Source organism: Callospermophilus lateralis, chromosome 2 (assembly GCF_048772815.1).
Source record: "Callospermophilus lateralis isolate mCalLat2 chromosome 2, mCalLat2.hap1, whole genome shotgun sequence".
NCBI classification, from domain to species: Eukaryota; Metazoa; Chordata; class Mammalia; order Rodentia; family Sciuridae; genus Callospermophilus; species Callospermophilus lateralis.
Genome location: NC_135306.1, coordinates 84,436,759 through 84,463,706, shown reverse-complemented (window position 1 = coordinate 84,463,706; position 26,948 = coordinate 84,436,759). Strand labels below are relative to the sequence as shown.

The 26,948-nt window shown below is 34.8% G+C and overlaps 1 protein-coding gene across 6 annotated transcripts in view; it reads left to right on the top strand.

Moving 5' to 3' along the window:
• Tut7 (terminal uridylyl transferase 7) overlaps window positions 1-26,948 on the top strand; it is a 60,834-nt gene that overhangs the window by 11,476 nt on the left and 22,410 nt on the right. For all 6 annotated transcript variants that reach the window (XM_076846143.2, XM_076846141.2, XM_076846145.1 and 3 more), the window contains exons 7-21: window positions 1,573-1,624; window positions 2,853-2,922; window positions 3,728-3,854; window positions 5,866-5,985; window positions 10,921-11,070; window positions 13,859-14,039; window positions 15,410-16,515; window positions 17,118-17,268; window positions 18,596-18,682; window positions 19,241-19,341; window positions 21,434-21,491; window positions 24,815-24,918; window positions 25,755-25,844; window positions 26,572-26,685; window positions 26,859-26,936. In XM_076846143.2, coding sequence (XP_076702258.1) covers window positions 1,573-1,624; window positions 2,853-2,922; window positions 3,728-3,854; window positions 5,866-5,985; window positions 10,921-11,070; window positions 13,859-14,039; window positions 15,410-16,515; window positions 17,118-17,268; window positions 18,596-18,682; window positions 19,241-19,341; window positions 21,434-21,491; window positions 24,815-24,918; window positions 25,755-25,844; window positions 26,572-26,685; window positions 26,859-26,936 — 2,589 coding nt within the window. The remainder of the gene's footprint in view (window positions 1-1,572; window positions 1,625-2,852; window positions 2,923-3,727; window positions 3,855-5,865; window positions 5,986-10,920; window positions 11,071-13,858; window positions 14,040-15,409; window positions 16,516-17,117; window positions 17,269-18,595; window positions 18,683-19,240; window positions 19,342-21,433; window positions 21,492-24,814; window positions 24,919-25,754; window positions 25,845-26,571; window positions 26,686-26,858; window positions 26,937-26,948) is intronic.

Sequence of the window (26,948 nt, the reverse complement as noted above, 5' to 3'; positions counted from 1 at the left end):
AAATGAAATGTTGAAATTTTCAGTGGTATGGAAATTCTTTCTTTCAAATTTTCTTTCAAATTGAACTGTGTGTGAATATATTTTAGATACATAAAGATACTTTAATGGTGACACCTATTTTCTTAAAAGTTCCATTTTTATGTCTTGCCTGTTTTCAGCTTCAGATTCAGAAAATTCTTATGCTCCATAGATTTTCAATCTTGTTTATTTTACACTACAGATCTTTCATACTTACTTTTAACACTGGTTTTCTAACGATGTGAATCTTATGGGGATGTTTAGGTTTCTGTTAGCTTGGAAAGCTTAAATTCTTGGTAAAATCAACTTTCCATTAATAGGAAAGGAATTCAGGTTTTAAACAGTGTAGATTTTTAAACATTTATGATCTGAAAGCTTAATGAGCCTCTGAATTTCCTATTTTTATATATCAATTTTGTTAAAATATTATTTTTTTTGAAGAAACACACCCAGCCTCGATTTCTGTGTTAAATGTAATTCAAAAAGACATTGACAGTCAGAATTTTAAAACTGGAAGGAACTTAAGTAGATTGTCTGTTTACCCACTTTGTCATTCTCATAGGTCAGTTTGCAGAAGGTGTATCCTACTTTGGTTACTCATTAAAAGTATAGACTCTGAGATTCCACCCCCAGATATTCTATTTTATAGCCTCTTGTTCCTTGCTCTGAGTAATGTAGTTACTTAGTCAGTTAACCAGTGGATTTTGCTCTTCTTTTAATCTTAAATTCTGATCAGTGAAATTACTAACCATAGCAGTTATTTTGTTCTGACATCATTCATTCATTCATTTAACAAATATTCACTAAATACCTGTTGTATGGCAGGTACTATACTCTATTTAAAGGAAAAAACAAATGCAGTTTCTCTTTCACAGAATGCATATCTAGTTAAGGAGATAAGTAGTTACTTATATTATTAATTATAATGAGAGTTGTGCAGAAAAATAGGGTTCAATAACAGAAAACATGTACTGTGAAGAGATGCCACAGTCATGGAGGCTTCATTGAAGAGGGAACATTTAAGCTGAACTCTGATTAGGATGGAAGGTAGGCTGAGGCCCAATATGCAGGATCTCATAGGCCATGGTAAGAATTTTACTTTGATCTACAGTCAGTGAAAAGTCATTGATACGTTTTAAGAATCCAGTTCATGATTTTTAATGATTTTGATTTCCACTGTGGAACAAGATTTAGAGTTAGAACCAGTAAGCTATCTGTTGTAATAGTCTTACAGAGTGAGAGGAAATGTCATTAGTAGTGTAACAACTTCCAGCTACCACTTTGAGATTTTCTAAAAAGCTAATTACCTCAAGAATTAATTAACCACGAATTAAATGTATAGTAGGTCTCTTGCCCACACTCATCCTCATTTGGTTTTCATCTGTCTTTCTGTCTCTGACATACATAGACACTGCATAATGATTAGTTCTTTATTCTGGTACCAATGTTCATTTCTAATTTGGGAAACAATATTGGGAACTTTAGACTGTGTATTTTATTGTGAAGCAAAATTATTTAGGGATTATTTCATGTATTCATTCATTTATTTCCTAGATGTCTCAGCCAGATGTCCTCTTAATTGTTCAAGAATGTTTAAAGAACAGTGGTAAGGTCAAATTCTTTGTACACTTTGCTCTTAATATTTTCTTTTGTCTATAAATTTTATATAACTTATTACTCAAACTCTGAAAATAGAAACTCATGTTTTTAAAGTTTTTTTTTTGCTTTTGCTTTTTTGTTACATTATAATTATACATAATAGTGGAATTCATTATGCCTCATTTGTACAGGCACATAACATAATTTGATTAATTTTATTCCCCAGTAACTTTCCTTTCCCTCCCTTCCTCTCTCCTTCTTAAAATTATTGATAAGTGTAATATCCAAAGCAAAAAAATTAAAGCAAATGGCCATGATTTATTAACTAGCTAGCATTCTAGTAGTAGGTCTATGTCTCAAAGTAAAGCTTTTAGCTTGCTGATGACATCACTATAAAGATTAAATGAGGGCTTGGGCTATAGCTCAGTGGCAGAACACTTCCTAGCATGTGTGAGGCACTGAGTTTGATCCTTAGCAATACATAAAAATAAACAAGTAAAGGTGTTCTGTCCATCTACAACTACAAGAAAAAATTTTTAAAGCTTAAATGAGTCTTAAGAGTGTGACGAAGAAATGCAAAATATGCATAATTTAGTCTTGAGTGTAAAATTAAAGAATAATACACTGTATCCAGTGGTTCAAATTAATGTTTTATAAAGGTGCAGTAAATGTGGCCCAATCCTGATTAATGAATTCATAAATAGTTGTTCCCATGTAAGTTTATCAGTTGCCTTTTCCAATATACTATCCAACTTAGAGCTTTATGACTTTTTTGCTTTCATAACCTCACTAATTTTCCCTTGAAGTAGTCATCCCCTGTCCTTTTTGTTTTGATTGAATAAAGCATTTAAACATTTCTTATTTTAGTCAATACATATTTTGACACTGAAGATTTCAGTAGCCTTTGTATCAATTTTGTTTTTAAATCATATGTCTATATTTCTAATTGAGTTACCCTCATAATATTTAAATAATGTGATCCACTGGTGTAGTTACTTTTAATTAAACATAAGCTTTATAAAATAATGATTTTAAATTAATGTGATTACTTGATTCTTGAATATAACATTTTTTTTCTTTTTTCAAATCCCTTCAGAATTTTATTTAGTAGTTGTCTTTCAAAATGGCTGAATAGATAAGCCACACAGGGTACTTGGGTACTTATACTTTATCTCATTTTGCTTGTAACAAAGCTTTGATTAACCTACTTAACATGTGTTTTCTTTTTTCCTCAGACTCCTTTATTGATGTTGACGCAGATTTCCATGCAAGGGTACCGGTGGTAGTATGCAGAGAAAAGCAAAGGTCTCTGTTTCTTTAAGCTGATCATTAGCTATTAGCTTGCCAAAAGCACAAGAACTTTGCTAAATCTTAATTCCAACTTTGAAGTTATAAGCTATACCTTATATGGTTATCTCATGTTTCTTACTAGCATTCTCTCTGTACTTTGGCATTTGATGCAAGAGAGGGAAGGAAATCTTATTTTAAAAAGAGTAAAATTACCTAGAAGGAAAATTTATAAGGAAGCATTTGACCCATTTTAACTAAGTAAAAAAGCAACCTTATCAAATGGTTACTTGCTCTAATCACTTTTTACTTGCCATCCTTTTTACCAGCATTTGTGGCAGTGCTGAATAGCTGTTAATGTGACCTCCCCTATATAGGTCTCCCTCCATCTGGAAACATGTAACTATCACTACCATGAATGGGTGACTTATAAGCAATAATGACTCTTCACCAACAGATTCCTTAACTCTTGTAAAAACACCATTTGAAAAAAATGAGACAAGTCATGCTCCCATTTGAAATATTTCATAATATTTTCCTTATTTGCATGTTCCTCCAAAAAATAATTTTAGCGTATTAAAACAGAGTTCTTCTGAAAATATAGTTTGTTCAATAAGTAACTGTCTTTTTTTTTTTTATAATTCAGTATTTTTAAATGACCTATGAAGATGTAGGGAGTTTTAGGGTTTTTTTTTTTTTTCCATTTTTTAAAAAAGTTATTATCAGTGTAAATTAGCTACTGGTGTAAAAATGTACTGGTACCTATGTAACACACCTTTTTCTCTTTCTTTTTCATTCCCATCTTCACCGGCACACCCACCAGTGGTCTTCTTTGTAAAGTGAGTGCAGGAAATGAAAATGCTTGTCTGACAACAAAGCACTTAACTGCACTTGGAAAACTAGAACCAAAGCTGGTTCCTTTGGTGATTGCATTTAGGTACTGGGCAAAGGTAAGTTAGACTTCATTAAATGCATGTGTGTATTCTGTGAACTTAACTGAGCTTTAATTTTTACTGGGTTCATTTAACCTTAAATGTTTAGAAAAATACCTATAGACATCAAAAGAGAAAATATCTGAATATTGGAATAGAAACACTATACGGAAGGAAAATTTAAGGTTTCTTTTTCATTACAACAGTATTGCTTAAAAGATCAAAATGACTTATAATATGCTTATTGGAAGTCAGATTTGGGTCAAATCCCAAGGGATGTAGCCAAAGAATTTACAATCTTAACTAGTTTCCCAGGGTAATACTTAGGCACAGTAAAGTTTTAGAAAATGATTCTCAAACCATTTTCAAGAAGAAATCCAAGGATTACAAAAAGAAATGAAAAGTACTGTATCTGGTCTTGCCTATATCTACAGTGTTTTAAATATATTCTCCCAGTTGATATGCTGTAATAAACATTAGAGCACTTAATATTCCCCCATAGTATAAGGTCAAATTATAATGATAAAATTGATATTCTATAAGGTGCCTTATATAAAGAAAAAGCAAAAATCTTACTGATTGAGGTATAACAGTGATAAGAGATAGTTCCAATTTCTTAGATCCAGGATCAACACAGGATACCCCACTCTTGGTGAATGAATTAATAATTACAATATGCTTCTCTTTGAAAACTCTCTTCTGCTTCATCACTATGTAGGCCATGCTCTTTTAGGTGTTATTTTAATTAGTGCTGATGGGTTTGCCAACATTCTCTTCCCAAATTGCCTTTGTGACCAAAGCATACATTTGTAGGACTATAAAAGTTGAGAGGGGGGCTGGGGATGTGGCTCAAGCAGTAGTGCTCTTGCCTGGCATGTGTGTGGCCAGGGTTCGATCCTCAGCACCACATACTAACAAAGATGTTGTGTCTGCTGAAAACTAAAACAATAAATAAAAATTAAAAAAAAAAAAAAAAAGTTGAGAGGACCCTTAAACTAAGCAAAATCAGTTAAAACTGAACGATCATTAACATTAACATTAACATGTGATCATTTCATTAACATGTGATCATTTCATTAACATGTGTCTTAACTAAGTGAGTGGATTTATTGTAGATGTCAAAAAAAATGAAACAGTAAATAGTATTTTAGGGCCTTCCATGAGTAAGTTAACAAGATTAAATATTTGAAATTGAAACTCTTTCAAAACCACAGTATGTGGTTACTGCAAAGGAATAGGAAGTTGTCTATTTGTAGCACTTTGCTTGGGGGAAGGGATTGTTGTTGCTTTGTTTTTTGGTTTGTTTGTGGAATTGGTGATCAAATCTTGAGCCTTATACATGCTGGACAAGTGCTTTACCACTGAGCTATACCCCTGCCCTTTATTGTGCTGCTTTATTCAGAATAATCACTATATATCATATAATATATGTGTATTAGTCAGGGTTCCCTAGAGGAACAGAATCAGCAGGAAGTATAATTACAAAAAGAGAATTTCACAGGCGACCAAAAGCTAGATAGTCCAAAGTGGTCGTCTATAGGCAGAGAGCTGGAAGAACCAGCAACTGCTCAGTCCAAGGAGCTGAAGCCCCAGAACAAGTGCTATCACAGTCTGAGACTGAAGGCTTCTGGAGAATCACTGACAGAATCCACTTTGGAAGAGTGAAAAAGTGAGAGTCCTATATCATCAATCACAGCTGTAGTCAAGAACTTGATCATGAAGAATCAAGCTTGTATCTGCTGTTGCTGTCATGTTCTTCCATCTTTTATTTCATCCAAACCATCATCTTATTGGATGGTGCTGCCCTCGCTTAGGGAGGGTCTCCATTTTATTTGGTTATTCCACATGCCACTTATTCCTAGACACACTGGTTTCTCTAGAAACCCTCTGGTTTCTCTTAATCCAATCAAGTTGACAATTCTAATTAACCATTACAGTATGGGCATGGGTTGCAGGTTTTAGGCCAAGTTATTTAAATCACAGATTGATGCCAAAAAAAAATGCAAATTCTCTTTTCTCTCACTTATAGCTTTGCAGTATAGATCGCCCTGAGGAAGGAGGCCTGCCACCTTACGTGTTTGCCCTTATGGCCATTTATTTTCTTCAACAGAGGAAAGAACCTCTTCTGCCAGTTTATCTAGGATCATGGGTATGAAACTTTTTTGCTTATATATCCGATTGATTGATTATAAATCTACAACTCCTTATGCATAATTTCAAAATTTAAAAATCTAACCAGAAGTAAAATAGATTTGTTTGTTTTACTGGTATTCACATCTTTCATTGCTGAAATGTTAATATGATTACAAGATGCCGATCTATACCTTGCTAGGGCTATTACTACATTTTTAGCCTATAAATCTTAGTTTTTGAAACACCTGAAGATTTCAAACAAGAGACTTTGAACCTATGTTAAGTTTATCATTTGACACATTCTTTGTGTACAGCACTCTAATTTGATACTTAAACTTATATATCATCTTCATACAGTATATGAAGCATTTGTCTCTCTGAAATGGACTTCAATTCATGTACGTATACATGAATGAATGAATGAATTTGAATTTTTGCTATGTTGCCTAGGCTAACCTCAAAATCCTAGGCTCAAATGATCCTCTTGGCTTAGCTTCCTGAGTAACTGAGTCTACATGCATATACTACCATGACCAGTGTAGCTTACTTTCTATTTCTGGTTTTTTGCTTCTCTTTATATCCCATGACCTGTAAAACAATAAAAGCATCAAGATTACTAACTATACAAGATGCAGAGCTTATAGTCAACTCTTCAATAATATTTTGGTTTTATCTTTAAGGTGAATTAGACTTTAATAATGTAATCTGGAGGGGCTGGAGTGGTGGCTCAGTGGTAGAGTGCTTGCCTAGCATGTGTAAGGCACTAGATTCAATTCTCAGTGCCGCATATAAATAAATAAAATAAAAAGCTTCACTGACAACTAAAAAATATTTTAAGAAAAACAATAATAATGTAATCTGGATAAATTAAAGTTGAGGAGGCTGAGGCAGGAGAATGATGAGTTAAAGACTACCCTAGACAACTTAGCAAGACCTGAAAAAAATTAAAGTTGAGTTTATTTGAACCACTATGGAAATTTGTCTGGAGATTTCTCAAAAGACTAGTAATGGAACCACAGTGTGACTAGCTATACCACTCTTTAGTACTTATCCTAGAGAATTGAAGTCATCATACTATAGTAATACATGCACACTCATGTCTATAGCAGCACAATTTATATTTGCCCAAACTATTGAACCAGCCTAAGTGTCCATCAGCAGATGAATAGATAAAGAAAATGTGGTATTTATACACAATGGCATTTTATTCCACCATAAAGATAAATAAAATTTGTCATTTGCTGGATATGAATGGAATGTGAGAACATTATATTAAGCAAAATAAACCAAACTCAGAAGGTCAAGGGTTGTATGTTTTCTCTCATGTGTGGAAGCTAGAGAGGAAAAAGGAAAAGAAAAGTGGGGGTAAGGGAGTTGTATGAAAATCAAAGGGAAATCAGAGTAGAGGAAAGGGACCAGGGGGTGGGAAGGGGAAATACTGAAAAATTACATTAGCCAAATTACGTTGTTATATTATATGCATGTACAAATACATAACAACAACTCCCAGTTATATACAACTCTAATGCACCAATAAAAAAATCTAGAAAAAAAACCATAAAAAACAATTGAGTTGATTTGTTAATAAGTCTAATAAGAACCCACTGAAAGGTCAAAATTATGCTATTGCTTCTGGAACCATTTTTAATCTCTACATGTTTATCTTGGTATATTCTTATGTGTGTAGGTATTTTATGGAAAGCCTTATTTACTGAAAAGCTTACTTTTACACATTGAATATTTTCACTGCTTTTTGTCTTAATAGCATACAGTCTTCTCTTGAAGAAGATGTTCAGTTGGCCATCGTATCACATGCCTGTAATCCTAGCAACTCAGGAGGATAAGGCAGGAAAATCACAAGTTGGAGGCCAGCCTGGGCAATTTAAATCCTTTCTCATAATTTAAAAAATAAATAAATAAAAGGGCTAAGGAGCTTGCTCAATGGTAAAGTGCCCCTGGGTTCAGTCCCTCTGGGTTCAGTCCCTAGTACTCCCCCCTCCACACACACACAAAAAAAAAAGTATGTTCTAGAGTGGTAGTTCTTATCTGTAGGCATATTTGTGTGTGTGTGTGTGTGTGTGTGTGTGTGTGTGTGTGTGTGTGATTTTAAGACATTTTTTCTTTATATTTAATAAACAGAATTAAGTGGAGACTTTGTCTAGCAGACCCCAGTAATAAAAAACTGAAGTAGAATAAACCACTTGCAAACTTTATCCTGACACAAGGGATTAGTATGCTCTATATCTTAGTTGTCTAATGGTAACTCTTTGTAGCTATGACACTGAGAAGAAAGGATTCAGGGCTACCAAGAGGGGTATCTCTGCCAGATTACTCTCCTTCCAAAAAGAACAAGAGAACAAAGTCATCCACACCCTAGAAGGAATTTGGTAAACTGTTTGTAGTTTTCCTTTCATCTTGTCCCAAAAGAGATAGGAGTTTAGGATGGGACCAAGACAGTTGGACCCAAAAGGGCCTGGAAATAAATTGGATATTTGGCTTTGCACATAAATGTCTTACTGAGTAAGAGCTGCCTTTTCATGTGTACTGATCCTCTCTAAATAATAATTTGTCAGTGATGTGAGGATGTAGGAAAAAGCTGTTTCTCTTCCTTAAGAGTAGTATGAATACTTTATTCTATGGCCAATGTATAATTTCCTTTGCAGTGAAACTGGAAACTCTCTGAAGCAACTCTGAATTTATTTTGATTGTATCATTTAACTTTTTTTCCCAAGACTTAATGACAAAAACAGGTACATGATGATCAAACACTGGGTTGACTCTATGGATCAAATAATCTACTTAATGAACCAAAAAATCTACTTAATGAACCAAAATGATCTGCAGGTTATAAACTATACAGGCATTGGTTTAGTGGCTGCTGCCAGAAGCTTAATCAAGAAAAGTAAATAAAGCAAATGAGGGGGAAAGGAATTAATATTATTCTTACCAGATATTTCACCTACATCACTTCTGCAGAAACTCCTTCAAGGTTCTCACAATTAAAGTACTGTGTACACTAGTCATTGTACCAGGCCTTGAAGAGAATATAAAAATGAATAAGACTAAATTCTCTTATCAGGAAATTTAGTATATTGTGCCCCTGTGCTCTGATTTATCTTTCTCGAAGTTTTTAGCCTCTCTGCCCAGTTGTACTCAGATTTCTTCCACCTTGACTAGGATAATCTCCAATCTTTTACTCCCAGTCAGATTTCCCATTGTATTGTTATTAGACCTTGATACAATTGAAGTTAATCATAATGGGCATTGAATTAAGAGTGAAAAGCAGGAAGATACTAGATAAAAAATTAGTAGAGCAGAGTCTAAATAAGATGGGGAAGTTGAGCCATATAATTGACTGATAGCAGGAAGAGTATTCCAGGCAGAAGGAAGAGCAGATGTTAGTTCCAAATCAGAAGGATAGACTATGGTTCTGAGAAACAGCCAAGAGCCAGATTACATAGACCCTGGAAGGACTGAATTTTCTCTGAAATAAGAAGGAAACCACAATGAGCAGAAGAGTGTGACACAATGTCTTATGTTTCAGAGGGATCACTCTTTGGGGTAGAAATAAATTTGGAAAACCTTATCCACACCTTATCTCACAATTTATTTTGTTCACTAACCTGTTTATTATGTAATGAGTCCATTATATAATTAAAAAAAGACCTGTTCAACTCTGTTAATATTTCTCAGAACTTTTTAGCCCAGACCTTTTTCTTTTGCATTCATTAATAGCACATTAAACTGTATTTTGAAACCTTTGGGCTTAACTAGAATTTAAAATATTGGAAATAGTTTCCAGCCAGGCACAATGGCCTATGCCTGTAATCCTACCTACTAGGTAGGTAAAGACTGGTGGATTGCAAGTTCAGGCCAGGCTAGGCAACTTAGGGGAGACTGCATCTCAAAAGAAAAACAAAAAGATCGATAATATCGTTCAGTGGTAGAAATCCCCTGGGTTCAATTCCTAGTACTATGAAAAAAAAAATTCTAATTAGGAGAATTTAGTTTTTATAATTATATCTCTACAATACTGATAATGACAGTTTCTTGGATTTATTATTTCTACATGCGGCATATATATCAGAGCTGTCCCATGAAGGAAGTTCTAGTGTTATCCCATTTTACTAGAAATTGAGACCTAAAGAGATGCCTGGAGGATCCAAGATTTGGGACCAGTGAGTTTTACTCCAAAACTCATGGCTTTAGTCACTATGCCATGTTTCCTTCTCAGAAATTTTGTTGTCATAACTTTTTGGTTTGGTTTGGTTTGGTTTGGTTTTACAGTACTGGGGATTGAACCAAAGGCTTTGCTATGGAAGTGCTTTACCACCAAAGTACATCCTCAATTCAGAATATTTACTAAAGAATTATAAATGGTTGAAGGTATAGTTAGTGGTAGAGCATTTGCCTAGCATGTGGAAGGCCCTGGGTTTGTTCCCTAGCATCGCTTAAAACAAAACAAAACAAAACAAAAAACACAAAAATTTGCCATTTCTTTTGCAAATCAGAATCATCAGAATCTTCTTTTTTACTTTGATTGCAGATTTTTTGTTGTTGTTGGGTTTTGTTTTGTTTCATTTTTTAGTGCTGGACATTGAATCCAGGGTTGCTTAAACACTAAGCAACATCTCCAGCCCTTTTTAATTTTTAATTTGAGACAAGGTCTCACTAAGTTGCCTAGGACCTTGCTAAGTTGCTGAGGCTGGCTTACAATCCTCCTGCCTCAGCCTCCCTAAATGGCTGGGATTATAGGCATGTACCACAGAACCCAGCTAAAAATATTTTTAAATTTATGTTTATCTTAAAAATATTCCACAAACAATATCTTTTATATTTTCAGTGAACTTGGAATATATAAACTTTTTTCATTTCTTCAAACATATTAAATGCTCAAATCAATACAAAAATGGTTTCTACCTTATAATAATAAATGTCTACTTTTTCCTAGATTGAAGGATTCTCATTAAACAAACTTACAAACTTCAACCTTAAAGACGTTGAGAAAGATTTTGTGGTCTGGGAATACACTGATAATGTTGGGGATACAAACACAGCAAAAGAAGAGTCATCAAAAGAAAGGCCAATTAAAAGGGGGCAGGTCTGTTCTCTTATTTCCAGTTTTACTGTTGATTTTTATTTTAGTTATCAATTGTGGTGTTTATGAGTTAGTCAGTTTTCCTTAACTATCTTAAGTATTTCATGGTTATTTCATTTCCTAATCTGTTTAGTCCATTGAATAATCAACATGAAAGATTTTTTAAAATTATAAAAAGATTTTTAAAAGTAATGTGGAAAGATTTTTAAAAATTGATCATTAAATTTATTTATATGGTTTGTTCTTTGTACAGAGGGCTTGGAAAAATACTGAGAATTCAAAGAAAAATCCCTGTGTATCCTCAAAAGAGCTAGGTCTTAAATTGTATTTAAGGTTTAAATCTATGGAATGTTAACTTCAAAGGACTGAAATAACAGTAAATAAGCATATGATTTAATGTACTGGTCCCATACTATTGGAGATGCATAAAAAAATCTATGTGTAAAGAATTACCATTTGAGTTTCCAATAAAAAAAAAATCTGTGCACAGATTATACAGGTCGCACTATTCTGTCCCAAATTGGTGAACGGTCCTAGATCCCAATGACAGTAATATTCATGAAATACTTCTGATGCCAGAAATCTAATCCCATCTCTATACAAATAAGTCATATAATTCCTCCAGTCTGTAGTTTACTTGTTCCTAAAATGAAGACATAGTGGTGAATCATAGATTTTCCGGTTGTGTTTCCTAGAATTCTTAAGCATTGGAGCAGGAAGGAGGAGATGCCACCCCAGCCTTGCTGGCACCAGAACAGCACCACTTTTGTCTGTTTTCTATTGGGGGTTCCAGTTGTGGATAAGAGCACAGGCTGTGGAGCCAGATATGCAAATATTCTCACTTCTCCCACTTATATGTCCTTGGCAAGTTACTTAATTTTTCCATGCCCCAGTTTCCTCCCTGTAAATGAGGATAATATTAGTACCCTCTCATAGGGTCATTGATTTATAGAATGCTTAACTCAGTGCCAAGCATGTGGTAAGCACTCAGGAAATGTTACCTACACTATTCATACTTTATTCAAAAAAGAAATGTTCTCTACTTCTAAACAGTTTTATTGATGGTAATCTAGATATTTTAAAGTTCCATGTTAAAGTGTTTTCAAGTCATTTCAGTGAGATGCTTAAAAATCTTTTGTAAAGCTGAAAAAGGCTGTGGATGAGAGGTGAAATTTAATAAAGCTTTCAATTTCTGGGGGTTTCCTTTGTGTCCTCAATTCTAGTATTTGGGACCCAGACAACTTCCAGTATCTATCAGTTCTGCCTTGTAAGTCTACCTACCAGATGACTTTATCTTACTCTAAGACCCTTTGTGGTTGAGATTTATCCATGAATAAACTACTATACCACTTGTTTTAAAGTCTGATTTAGTAAAATGTGATTGGAGACAAATTTGTATACTTAAGGAAAGAATTTTTTCAATGTGAATTATAAGACTAATGTGAAGAAAAAGCTATTTCTGTAAGTCCATTTAATGCTTTTCTTTTATATTTTTATGTTCTTTGGAGAGGTTAGTCATGCTGCCACATCTGAAATTAAGTGAGCTCTAGACTTTGTAGAAGTTGCATATGCTATGGTGAGAAAAACAATGTATTGGGGTCAGAAGAAATTCTCACGCCACCTACAAGCAGTGCAACCTTCTGACAAGTCACGAAAACTTTTGGGGCTTCAGTTCCTTTTAACATGTGGACTTCTTCACTAGATTACCTTTAAGAGCATCTTACTGTTGTGACATTGTTTCAGTGATATATGAATTTCTTGTATTTAAAGACTACCTGAGTGAAAAAAAACAGAAAGCAACCAAGTCTGCCAGATGCTTTCCCTTGTTTCTGATTTAATCCTCATAACTATCCTGTGTTATAGGTGGTATCATCCCTACTCTGCAGATAATGATAGCGACCATTTTTTGAACACTGTGTGCCAGGCACTGTGCTAAGCACTTTACAGACACTATCTCACTCAGTCCTCCCAACAACCCAATGAGGTGGGTACTATTATCCCCATTTGTCAGATGAGGAAACCAAGTCTTAGGTTATAGACATTGACCAGGATCATACATGGCTAGTACTTGGCAGAGTTTGGATTTCAAACTAAGGTTGTTCCAATTCCAAAGCCAGTTCACTTAGCCATTGTGCAATACTGCCAGTCTGAGAATGAAAACACTAAATTACAGAGCAATCAAGAGCTATGAAATGGCAGAATCACTGTTTGGGCCCTTTCCCCCACCCCATTCTGAGTTCTGTGTATTTCCCAAAATATAAGTATGTTATTTGAACTTGTCAAGTCAGTGACTGTAGAACTAGTATCAATTTCTATTATAGTTATTTGACTTTAATTGCCACTGGCAGATTTAGTGTACTTAAGTAGCATATCAGGGCAATGAGAGTATTGGTTTTCTGTTTCTCTGTCTTTAGCTACTATACTTTTCCATGTATCCATATAAAGGTGCCCTCCAGCAGCAGTAACAGGTGAAGGTCCATGCTGAGAGTATTAGCAAACTGTGCAAGGTCCTATCCACCTGTTATTAAAATTTCAAAATTCGGTGCTGTCTGGTTAAATAAAATTGGTCCTGTCTGTTCCATGGTACTGACTAGATTTTAACCTACCTAAATGTCAGGGATGCAGTGAAATTTTGCTATTTTCCCGCATACAAAGTGATTTGTCTAGATGTCAAATTTCTATCTTTGCTCAGATTTTCCAGGTTTTTTAATTTGATGCTCGAATGATCTTTAATTTTTCAGATTGAGCCAACACCTGAAGTAACCAATATATTTCTCTTTGATATTAATAGGTATCATTAATATTTGATACAAAACACCAGCCTTCAGTACCAGTTGGGCAGCTCTGGGTGGAACTGCTGCGATTCTATGCTTTAGAATTTAATTTGGCTGATTTAGTGATCAGTATCCGTGTCAAAGAATCAATATCTCGAGAATCAAAGGATTGGCCCAAAAAGCGAATTGCCATTGAAGGTATCTCAAAATGTTTATTTTTTATTTATTTTATTATTTTTTTTTTAAGGTACCAGTCTAACAGCATGCTTTTATTTCAGTCTCTTTTCAGCTCCTACTTGTAAGGTAGGCCTGACCTCAAAGGTGAACTAAATAATTAGGATCTTGTATGTGTTACAGTGAGTCATCTAAAAGGATCAAAAGGTTTATCCTGAGTTTTTGAAGAACTATAATGAAATATCTTAATTTTTAAGCAACTTGAATAATAGTTAGCTGAGTTCTTGCTTTCTTTGTGAATTGCTTAACAACTTAAATGCTTAATGTTTTTTCCCGGTGATCTGAGTTTCCCTTTCCTGCTTTCTCACTTCTGGATTTTTAAATTCAGTCCTTTCATGGGTTATTGTTAATATTGTTTAGTTTTGCATAGATGAGAAAAATGCTTTTTCTTGTGAAGACTGACATTCTTAGTTGGATAACTCTCCAGTAAAGGGAACAGATAATTATTTTTTTAAATAGTAATCAGTAACTTACTCATTAAAAACACATTTTTAGTGAAGGCTTCTTTAACTGAAGTCACTATATGAAAGACACACTGATGTGCCCTGTAGATATCATTAAATGGACTATCTCTTCTCAGCTTTGCAAAGTCAGGAGGTTGAAACCCCTCTAGAAATCTTAATTCTCCTCCTTTAATAATTTACAGAATTTCCTAAATGGAATTCTCTTATTTTTGCTTGATTTTTTTTCAAGCTTTATGTTGCATAAGAGGGTTTTTTGCATTTTGCATAAATTCTGTGTGCAGTCATGGGGATCTCACATTTTTAAACCCTCCCCTGCAGTTTCTCTGGCTCAGCTCTTCTGGCCAATTGCCTAACCTGCTGGAGTTCTAGGGGAGGAGAAAAGATTGAGAGAAGTGGTGTCTCCTCCTGGTGCCTCCCTCTCGCCCCTGAAATTCAGTCCAGCCAATTCAGTGATGGGGCTTCCCAGGGCAGAAGAGTGGAGGTAAGCTCGACAAACCACAGGGCTTGGCTGAGTGGGGAGGCAAAGCACTCAGCAGCAAAGCCTGTAGGGAAGACCTGACTTCCTGAGGGCACGATAAACACACTAATGACATCTTTCCTACCACCACAGTCACGCAGAATAGGGAAGGGGTACTGGTTCTGTACAGGATGGGTTCTCTTCGTAGAACAGATGTTTCAGAAAACATTGCTTTTTGTTCTTATATGGTATCTTCTTATTCTCTACCTGCATTTTTTCTTTTTTTAAGCATATAAGATATAAACTTAACTGTTTATTTGTTATCTATTTTTATTTGCAGCAGGCTAATTTTTAGAGCATGAAATAGAAATATATTAAGTGGTATATTTGTTTTTTCATTGTTATTGTTACAGATCCCTACTCTGTTAAAAGAAATGTGGCAAGGACCCTAAATAATCAACCTGTGTTTGAATATATACTTCACTGTTTAAGGACGACATATAAATATTTTGCTCTTCCGCACAAACTTGCAAAATCCAGCCTTCCAAAGCCTCTGAGCACAGTTACATGTATTTCAGAACATTTTAAAGAAGTAATAAATCATGATCCAGATGTGCAAGCAAAAGATGATAAACTCAACAATTCAGTTTTGGCTCAAGGCCCTGGTGCTACTACCATTTCAACTGAAAATGCATGCAAGGCACAGCCACTTTCTCTTAAAGAGACTGCTGAAAGCTGTGGAAGCCCACCAGCTGAGGAAATTGGAAATGTACACATCAGGAAATGCACACATCTGGGAAACTCCGGCTGTATCCAGGCAGAAGTCATTTGTGATAATTATGAGGATATTAAAGTACACCATCAAGAAACAGGAAGTAAAGATGAGAAAGAGAAAATCAGAAAGAAGGGAAAGCATCCTTTGACTGCTGATGACTCCGGTATAAGCAGTAATGAGTGTGGAGAACTTACAATTGGCAGCAGCCCATGTAATTATGAGACAGATAGCATTTTGAATTTAGAAGGCCTCCAAAATCCTACAGCCAAAGTGTGTGATGGATTTGCTACTTTTGTTGACAAGGTTGATCTTGATGAAGAAAGTATAGAAGGTACTGATAAGCTAGAAGACTCTTTAAACCACTTTGTCCCTTTAGTCCAGTGTCAAACATCTGAAATCATTCACTTTGATGAAGAAGAGGAGGAAGATGAAGAGGAGGAGGAAGAATCCAGGCTCACCATTAACCAAAGGGAAGATGAGGATGGCATCGCTAATGAAGATGAGCTGGACAATACCTATACTGGATCAGGTGATGAGGATGCTCTTTCTGAAGAGGATGATGAATTAGTTGAGCCGGCTAAATATGAAGACTTAAAAGAATGTGAAAAAAATGTAGATGGAGCTCTACTTATGGAACTTAATAAAATAAATCTTAAAGAAGAAAATATATGTGAGGAAAATTCACCAGTGGACCAGTCTGATTTCTTCTATGAATTTAGTAAACTTATCTTCACCAAAGGCAAGGTAATCAGGAGACTTTAAACAATTAAACACCAGGAGACTTTAAACAATTTTAATACATGTAATTTCAATTTTCATACACAAAAACATAATTCTCCCTGTTTTGGGTGTGGTTAAGAAGTTTTGCCTTTGTCCTAATACAGCCACTTGATTCACTTCCTTCCACTTTACATTCCTTCCAATCAGATTTGTAGGAATCTGCGTAGGAGGAATGGAAAGCTTATAGTAACTATCCTTTTCTCCTGATGACATCATAAGGATGCCTCTCTCTCAGATCATTTAATGGCTTCATTTCGTTGGAAAGTGAAGAGTAGGCTTTGTACTTCAAAAATAAAAAAGATCCAGGCATGTAATCTCAGCCACTCAAGGGGCTGAGGCAGGAGGGATCCTAAGTTCAAAGCCAGCCTCAGCAACTTAGCAAGGACCTAACCAACTTAACAAGATCATGTCTCAAAATGAAAAGTAAAAAGGGCTGGGGATGTTACTCAGTGGTTAAGTGCTCCTAGGTTCAATCTCCAAGACAAAAAAAAAAAAAAAAAAATCTAAATCCCATTATTTGGCAAATAAAGTTTTCAGTGTTATTTTGCTTTGCCATATTCCTACAGTCTCCCACAGTTGTGTGCAGCTTATGCAAACGAGAGGGTCATCTAAAGAAGGACTGTCCTGAAGACTTCAAAAGAATCCAGCTGGAACCTTTGCCACCACTAACACCCAAGTTTTCAAATATCTTAGATCAAGTTTGTTTCCAGTGTTACAGTAAGTTATTCACATTTCTTTTCATTTGTCAGAAAAGTAAATTGACTATTTGTTGTTGTTGTTGTGGTGGTTGTTACTGGAAATTGAACCCAGGGGTGCTTTACCATTGAGCCATATTCCTGGTCCTTTTTATTTTTTCTATTGAGACCCTTGCTAAATTAAGGATCACTCTTAAGTTGTTGAGGCTGGCTTTGAATTTGAGATCCTCTTGCTTCAGTGTGTCATGCAGGTCCCATTTGGGACACACAATAAGTAATCATTAAAGAAAGAAGGAAGGAATATCTTTTTAAGTTGTTTGTTTTTTCTGTTTTATTTGTGCTGTGGATTGAACCCAGGGCCTTCCACATGCTTAACTCATGCTTTATCACTGAACTACTTAATCTTAAGACTTTTTAAGATTAAAGTACTATATTAGCTTTTCCAACTAATAGATTACATTCCTTGAAATGTTTTCCTAGATGCATTTTTCATGACCAGAAGTATTCTCTCACAAAGGAATAACTGTACATATTGCCCTCTCCCTTGGGGGGCAGTAAATCTTCTTTAGAGATTTGCAAGGCATGATAAAAGCAGTGTTTAAAAGCAATGTTGTAGCAAAGAAACTTGTTTTTATATCTTTAATCCAACAGCTCCAAAATTTGAGCACAGAATCCTTTTTAGTTAACAGTAATTCATAGTGCACACAACATGACAGCCCTTTAAGGAAGAGTAGAGTTTTGGGGGAGCATTGGTATAGAGAGTTTTCAAGTCCTACAATGAGAAAATTTTGCAATAGAGACATTTTACTGCTTAGAATGGATAACTTAATACTTCATATTGCTACATCTTGAGGTGTCCATCTATGCTGAAAATAATTTTTTAAAAACTTTTGAGATATTATCAAAAGCCTTCTCAAATTCCTAAACTCAAGTGATCCTCCCACCTCAGCTTCCTGAGTAACCGGGACTACAGTGTGTACCATCATGCCTGGCTGCCAGGGATTTAAAAATGAAAACAAAAACTTTTTGGTGGTTTAAATCTATAAAAGAAAACTAGTTTCTCTTTAGGAAAAAACATGGACATGCTCACAAACTTTTGGATTCACTCTTTGAGGTCTCTGTAAAACCCAGGTACAGAGCCTGTCTAAATTAGTTTTTATTTTAAGAGTAGTTCTTTCTAATAGACTCTTCTGTTAAAGAAACAAAAGATTATTTTACATTACAAATGTTATCTGGGCAAAGGCACAAAAATTAGGGTGTTTTCTTTAAACCTTAGAAGTCTTACTTTCAGCTTTTTCAAAAAAAAAGTCATCAGTCTTTTTCTCAATGTGTCTATTTATTTTAAACAGAGGATTTTTCTCCAACTATTTTAGAAGATCAGGCTCGTGAACATATCCGGCAAAACTTAGAAAGTTTCATAAAACAGGACTTTCCAGGTAAATGATTTTTTTTTTTTTAATCCTTAAAAAAGGTAATGTGACCTTCCTCTCAAAAGAGTACATGTGTTACGAGCATACTAATTTTGAGAATAACATCTTGCAATGATTGTGGGTTCGGAGTTTCAGTTGCTTTGTGATATACCTAGGATGGTCTTTGGTCCACCAAATCCTGGTTTACGAACAGAAAAGAAAGTACAGTGCAGAATTTATTCTAATAGATACCACAAGTGAATTTCACTTAATATTACATTTGTAATCAGAGTTCACACCTCTAAAATATGCATTTATTTAGAAAGGAGTGATACATTATTAAGTGTTGAAATGATCTCCATTTTGTTTGAAATGTCACCTAGTAATCTTTCATGATATATACAGCTTGTATATTAAAGTAAACTTGGAAAAATATTTTTAAAATAAATAAATAGTTAATAAAAAAATTATTATGAGATAGGATAGTTTACACCTGGGTATATTTGATTCATGAGAGGGCCATTTTGGTCAAAATATTAAATGTACTCAGGTAATTAGTTATTACTTTTCATATATCCCTAACAGGAACTAAATTGAGCTTGTTTGGCTCCTCCAAAAATGGATTTGGTTTCAAGCAGAGTGACCTTGACGTCTGTATGACAATTAATGGACATGAAACTGCTGAGGTACAGTGACCACATAAAACTTGCATTTGCTGTGGCAGTGTGTGATTTGAACTATCTTGACTGATGGTACAGCTTGGTATTTTCCAAATTTATCAAGGCATGCCATATGGAGTGTGCCATTTGGCACACCCTCTAGCCAAATACATTAAGCTTAGAGGTGAATATGAAGAATAGATTGCCTTGTACTTTCAACTTTTAGTATGAAGTAGATTTGAAAGTGACCACTGGGAATTCTACAAAGCCAAATCAGCTTTCCTGGTGTTCCATTGGCCTGGCTACTAGACTGACCTGGATATGCATATCCATACGTTATCTATAAGGTTTTCATTTTGTTTTTGTTTTAAATCAGGCAGGCAGTGTGGTATAAATGATGAGTGCTACCTTTATAGACCAAAGACCTGGATTTGAGACAACTTGGATTTTTCAGTACCTAAACATGTGGTCTTTGGTCGATAGTTATAAAATGGAAATAATAACTTCTATATCTTGCTTTAGGAGATCATAGTGCACATCAGCTTGGTTTTTATATGTCAGGAGATAGCAAATTTTGGCCTATGGGCTGAATTCAGCTCACAGCCTATTTTTGTAAATAAACTTGTATTAGAACAGAGCCACACCATTCATTTATGTATTATCTATTTAGTTGGTTTTTGTGTGTGTGTGTGTGTGTGTGTGTGGTGCTGGGAATGGAACCCAGTGGCTCAGTGCCTCACGCATGCTAAGTAAGCACTCTACCATTGAGCCATAACCCCCAGTCCTATGTTTTGTCTATGTCTGTTTCTCTACATGACTGGGAATTTAGTACTTATAACACATGCTTACGTGGCTCGCAAAGCAGAACAAATTTGTCAGCCCCTGATGTATATAGGAAGGCACTTATATAAAAATTATATAAATTCTGAGACGTGCTGAGTTCCTATTCGTTTTTCTTTGTTTTGTTTATTTCTGTTTTTATTATTTTTATTTTTGATTAGTGGTGCTGAGGGATTTGAACATGCTAAATAAGGGCTCTTACCTCTTAGCTACACCCCAAGTCCCTATTTTTCAAATTTGTAACAGTAGTCCAAAGGCTCTATATCCAGAAGAGTGCTGCTACTGTTCTCAAGAGCTTTCTTTGCCTTCCTTTTGAGTTCACATTTTGAAAATGTAACAGATTTGGAAAAATGACCTGCCCAGAATTTGGTGAATAAAATGGATAAGCAAGATTAGGTCTTTCGTATGGAACAACCCTATTATACAACCTCAAGATTAATTAATTAATTTATTTATTTATTTATTTTTAGAGAGAGAGAATTTCTTAATTTTTTTTTTTTTTTTTTTTTTAAGTTTTCACTGGACACAACATCTTTAGTTTATTTGTATTTGGTGCTGAGGTTCGAACCCAGCGCCCTGCACATGGCAGGAGAGCGTGCTACCGCTTGAGCCACATCCCCAGCCCGAGATTAATTTTTTTTAACCTAGTATATAAACTAATTTTGAAGGAATTTCTAAAGTGAAATTCCAAATATGTTCTGGGATGTGTACAGTCATCAAAAGGGCTTACATTGATAGGGACTGTGAATGTATTTTTAAGTATGAATTATTAGAAATATCATTCTTATTTGCTATATTACCTTAATTTTCTGCATTATAATTTTGGCTAGTCCAGTGGGGAAATAATGTGAGCTTAATCATTATCCACAGCAAGTCATCAACTCTTAAACTATAATTAAGATTTTACCTGGAATTAATAAGATGAGGCATAGAAGCCCCTTCTTATATACTCTGGCACATAGGGTACTTCTGAGAGAGATAATTACATAGCAAAAAAATGGAAGTCCTCATCCATGGTTCAGAGACTTTTCAAGAAGCTCTCAATCCATGGCTTCCTGACTGATTTTAACCTTTTTTTGCACCTTCAAAAGCAATTAGAACATAGGATGTGTGGCAGTTTTTGCATATTTAGAATATTTCCGATGGATACTGACTGATTCTCATCTAAAAGTGAAAAACATATAATGAGTTTCATTATATCTGAAGACAGTGGATACTATAAACAGTATAGGAACCTGTCTTCCAATTTTGATTAATTTTTGTGTCATCTTTGTTGCAGGGGTTGGACTGTGTAAGAACTATTGAAGAATTGGCAAGAGTCCTTAGAAAACATTCAGGTACCTCTAAATATTTGTTTCTAAAAATACTATAACTTTTTTAGTGTTTCGTGTACTTAGAATTTATTTTTATTAATTTTTTTATTTTTTAGTTGTAGGTGGACACAATATCTTTATTTCATTTTTATGTGGTGCTGAGGTTTGAACCTAGTGCCTCACGTGTGCTAGACAAGCACTCTATCACTGAGCCATAACCTCAGCCCCATGTACTTATAATACATTAATGCCTATAAAGCAATATAGTGACTCACTTTATAAAATACTTACAGTACTAGTGTCCTTAAAAAATATCATGATTAAGTATGAAAGACTGAGGAGTTGGTGATAATTTGTGTGCATATTGTTCCCTAGCTGAGTTTTGTGTCTGTGTGTGTGTGTGTGTGTGTTTCTCCCAAGACAAATTTTGGAAATTTTGGAAATCATTTTACTTATTGATATCATATAAATCAAAGTATAGAAATTATTAAACCTCATAAGTGTAGTGAAGAGCATCTTGGCCTAGGCAATTGCATTCACAACTGTTCTGTTCATCAAGCTCTTATAACCCCGAGCCAGGGTTCACTTTGCTTGATCTGTTTTATCAGTAAATTAAGAAAAGTGAGAAATCATTTACAACTGTAAAATATATGGATTTGTAAATTGTTTGCAGAGCTAAAATGCCATTAACATATTCTTTTGTTAGTGGGGCATCCATCAATGCTGTGTAAACCTGAGAGTCCAAGAGTGATACCAAGAATTAAGCAAAATTGTAAGGAATTGTTTGAAAGAAGTTGAGGACTAAACCTTAATTTCAGTGGGTAGAAAATAAAGACTGAACATGGGAGCTTTGGGGTTGATAAAATAGAACCAGTTTGATTTACTATGAATAAATGCTAGGACAAGGTTCTATGTATTATAGTGGCCAATGGTGTCTAATTCCTGAATGTGAAGGAGTTGGAGAAAATGGTTTATCTAATTTAGAGGTGATAGAGAAAAGTATTTGGTAGATATTCTGAAATCAGACTCTTATGTGGGGTGTTTTGTTTTTGTGATAAAGGGAATTGAATTAAAGGGCAGTCTACCACTGAGCTATATTCTCAGCCCTTTTCATTTTTTTTTAATTTTTTTATTAGTTGCTCAAAACATTACAATGATCTTGACATTTCATACATTTGATTCAAATGGGGTACATAATCTCATTTTTTATTTTGAGAAATGTTCTCACTAAGTTGCTACAGCTGGTTTACAACTTGCCATCCTCCTTTCTCGGCCTCCCAAGTAGCTGGGCCTGGCTCTTTGGTTTTTTTGTTTCTGTTTTTAAAATTTTTTGTTTTGTGATGCTGGGGATTGAACTCAGGGCCTTCTGCATCTAAAGCAGGTACTCTTTTTTTTTTTTTGTGGTACTGGGGATTGATCCCAATTGATCCCACAGCCTTGTTAGCAGCGCCCCACCACCACCACCACCCGGCTTTAAATCCTGGTTTCCCATTTTCAGGCTGTGTGATCCCAATACCTCACTCAGCCTCATTATAAACACCCAGTTCCTCATCTGTACAGCACCGTGTATATTCTGAGTATATAGTAAATCCAAGCTTCCTTACTTCTCTTCCCCGTTAATATGTTAGTTTCCTCTATTTCCCACACAGATCTATCTATCTTTCTTTCTTTCTTTTAATATTTTTAGTTGTAGATGGACACAATACCTTTATTTTGTTTATTTAATTTTATTTGGTGCTGGGGATCAAACCCAGGGCCTCACACATGCTAGACAAGCTCTACCACTGAACTACAACCTCAGCCCCTTACACAGACTTTTCATCCTGAAATTACTTTTACCATTTACATGCTTTTTACCTGAGTTCTTTTTTTTTTAATATTTATTTTTTTTAGTTGTAGTTGGACACAATAGCTTTATTTTTATTTATTTATTTTATGTGGTGCTGAGAATCGAACCCAGGGCGTCACACATGCTAGGCAAGTGCTCTGCCGCTAAGCCGCAATCCCCAGCATCACAAAACCCTAGCCCCTTTACCTAAGTTCTGTAATGTGATAACTGTATATCTGCCCTTTAAACATCACCACTTAGCACTCAGGAAATTAATACTCCTACATATCAGAATAGACTCATTTTTCTCTTTACTTCCTTCCTTCTATTGGTTCCACCACTGCTACCTGCCCTTCCTTCTGAATCCTCTTTCTAGATTTTCAACATTGGTATCTTTAGAATCACCAGAATGGGTGAAGTGATTATTAGTCTGACGTAGTCTATTCATGAGAGGTTTGGAATCATTTGTGCCTCTTTTGAATCCTAGGTTCACCATTTACCAATTGTATGTTCCTAAGTGGATTTCTGTGGGTCTCTGTTTCCTCATCTGTAAGATGATGGTGCTCAATCTAAGTAAAGTTTGTGAAAGACTCTTTGCATGCCCCTGGTAACACATTTTGTACTCAGAAAATAGTAATTCTTACTGTTAACAGCCCTTCTCCTCCTTAACATTTCTCCTCCCCATCCTGTCATAGAGACTCAAGCATGACTTGTTTTGTCTCTGTATTTCCATTGCACCTTGATAGTTCAGGCCCAGATGTTTTTAAGTGGTTGTCTTGCATTCCATTGTCTCCAGTGCATCCATTGCTGAGGCATTGTTTAAATAAAGATTGTCAGTGATTTTTCCTCACACATGATTGTTGACTTCTCTTTATCTCTAAATATCATTCTTAGCATGGTATCTAGGGCTCTGGGTTCTTCCCAATTTCTTCCTCAACTCTCTTTATTCATGTTCCTTTACCTCAATTCATTCTACTGCCTGCATAATTCCTTGTAAGATCTCTCGAGCCATTCTGTTTCAGACGTCTATCCTTTCTGAGTATAGTTTTTCTTGCCTGGTAAATCCCCTCAACCTACACACAATCATTTGCACATTCTTTTCCTTCAAAGGCTAGATCAGGTAATTTCCTTCTCTTACTGAAATTGATTGCTTCCTGTTACCTTCATAACTTCTAGCTCCATGACGAATAGGTTGTTTCAAAGGATTCAGGTGATTGCCCATAGGGTTTCTTCCAAATTAGATACAGTCATGAAGAGAATAGACAAAACACGTACTGCAGATACTGTAGTTGTTTCCTCTGTTTTGGTGTTTATCAAACTAACAATCTCACATACATGCGTGCACGCTCACGCGCGCACATACACACACACACAAAAGGTCAGCTAAGTTCTAGTTCAATATAGTGAAACAAGCCTAAGTTATGTTACATCATTTATGTTTATGTTGAAATATTAGCTTACAAACCATTTTTTATTCCCAGCTACTGTATTTAATCATACTATCTTATTTCCAATCTAGGTCTGAGAAACATCTTACCTATTACAACAGCAAAAGTGCCAATTGTGAAGTTCTTCCATTCAAGAAGTGGTCTGGAAGTAGATATCAGTTTGTATAACACATTGGTAAGATTTTTTTCAGGGCTTTTTCTTTAAAAAGATTAAAGAGAGTAAGTGGCCCTTTTTAAAAACCTGAAGTTAAATGAGCCATTTATTTCATGTTACTTATTCTTTGGAGAGATTTTTATGAGTACTTGCTGTGTGCTTGATGATGTTCTGAGGATAGGGATAGAGAATTTAGTTAATATGAATATTTACTTGAGCTGGAGAAGTAGGTCAATGATAGAGCACTTGCCAGTATGCATGAGACCCTGGCTTCCATCCCCAGTGCCATAAAAATTTTTAAAAACAAAGTATACTATTCAACAGTTGGGGGAAAAAATAAAAATAAAAAAATTATACACACACACACACACACACATATTACTATTCTCTTCACTTAAAATGAGATCAGAGTGGCAAGCTTTTTTGGTTGGCTTGAATTTTGTGGTAATTTTCTGGTGCTGGTATTTTTGGAGAGAACACGATGGTGTCAGTCTTGCTTCAGGATTTTATAAAATTTTTCTGGTCCCTGAGATAATTTAATTGAAATAATGCCATGGAGCAAAGAGAAACTTTATATTTACTTAAAGGAAACTAATTGTTTATTTTAATAGCTCCTTATTTTCTAGAACTTCAAAGTAAGGACATATTAACATAATGGAAGTCATGAGAACATGTTACTACAATTCTTTGTTTTTATCTAGTAAATTAACAAAGTGTGTCTTTGAAAAGAAAAGGTAATCTCAATCTAAATAAGTTCTTCCTAAAATTAATTGCAAGTGACCATTTCCAGAATATTTCAGCTTAAAATATTTTTTCATCTAATTGATAGCCTTATAGTGTAATTTCCCTTTTAACAGGCCCTTCATAACACAAGGCTTTTATCTGCTTACTCAACCATTGATCCCAGAGTGAAATATCTGTGCTATACCATGAAAGTATTTACAAAGGTGAGTAAGCTTCTTGTTGTGATTTGTCAGGAAATTGCATTGAATCTTCAAATCTTGTTGAAAACAGTCTGTATTTTTTAATGAAAAATAACCATGTCAGATGCTTCCTGTAACTTTGGGAAGCCCTATACAGGCAACTAAATTTTTGTTGTCTTAAATTTTACATAATAGTCTGATCTTGCTTCTGGTTAATAGTTCACTGCTTCATTGGGTTCAGTTTGGTTTGAATTGGGTTGGTTCATTTCATTGGGATATTTAAGATTTTTAGAAAAAGTAGAGGGTGGGATCTCACAAAAATCAAAGGGAAATCCATAGATGAAAAGGACCGAGGGGTGAAAGGGAGGGAGGGGAAAGTGCTGGGGAGTGATATTGGGCAAATCATGTTATAGGTGTGCATATATATTGTTATAAATATATATATGTATATCCCCATCATTATATACAACTGTGATGCGCCAATTTAAAAAAAAGGTGGGGAAAAATGTGATTTTTATATTAGTTTTATATATAGTATATAATTGTTTTATATATATATATATATTTTTTTTTTTTTTTCCCTCATTATATACAACTGTGATGCACCAATTAAAAAAAAAGGTGGGGAAAAATGTGATTTTTATATTAGTTCCCCAAATGAATATCTTATTTTTAGTGATTATAGGATGACTGCAAATTTAGTAGAAAACACTAGTGATCTTCCTTTGTCTTGCATTTTCCTCCACTTTAGATGTGTGATATTGGTGATGCATCTAGAGGCAGTTTATCATCATATGCATACACTCTTATGGTGCTATATTTCCTCCAGCAGAGGAATCCGCCAGTCATTCCTGTTCTTCAAGAGGTATTCGTTAAAGAACTTGTATTTCTCTTCTATAAAGCTGGGTGATCTCTCAGCCCTCTTCCTTCTCTAAAAGTCTGTGGCTCTGTAGTTAAATTTTAAACTATTTTCCTAGAAGTTTTTGTATCAATGCATTAAGTTTATAATCCATACTAATAGTTTAAAATTAATTTCAGATATACAAAGGTGAAAAGAAACCTGAAATATTTGTTGATGGCTGGAATATTTATTTTTTTGATCAAATAGATGAACTGGTACGTATTTTA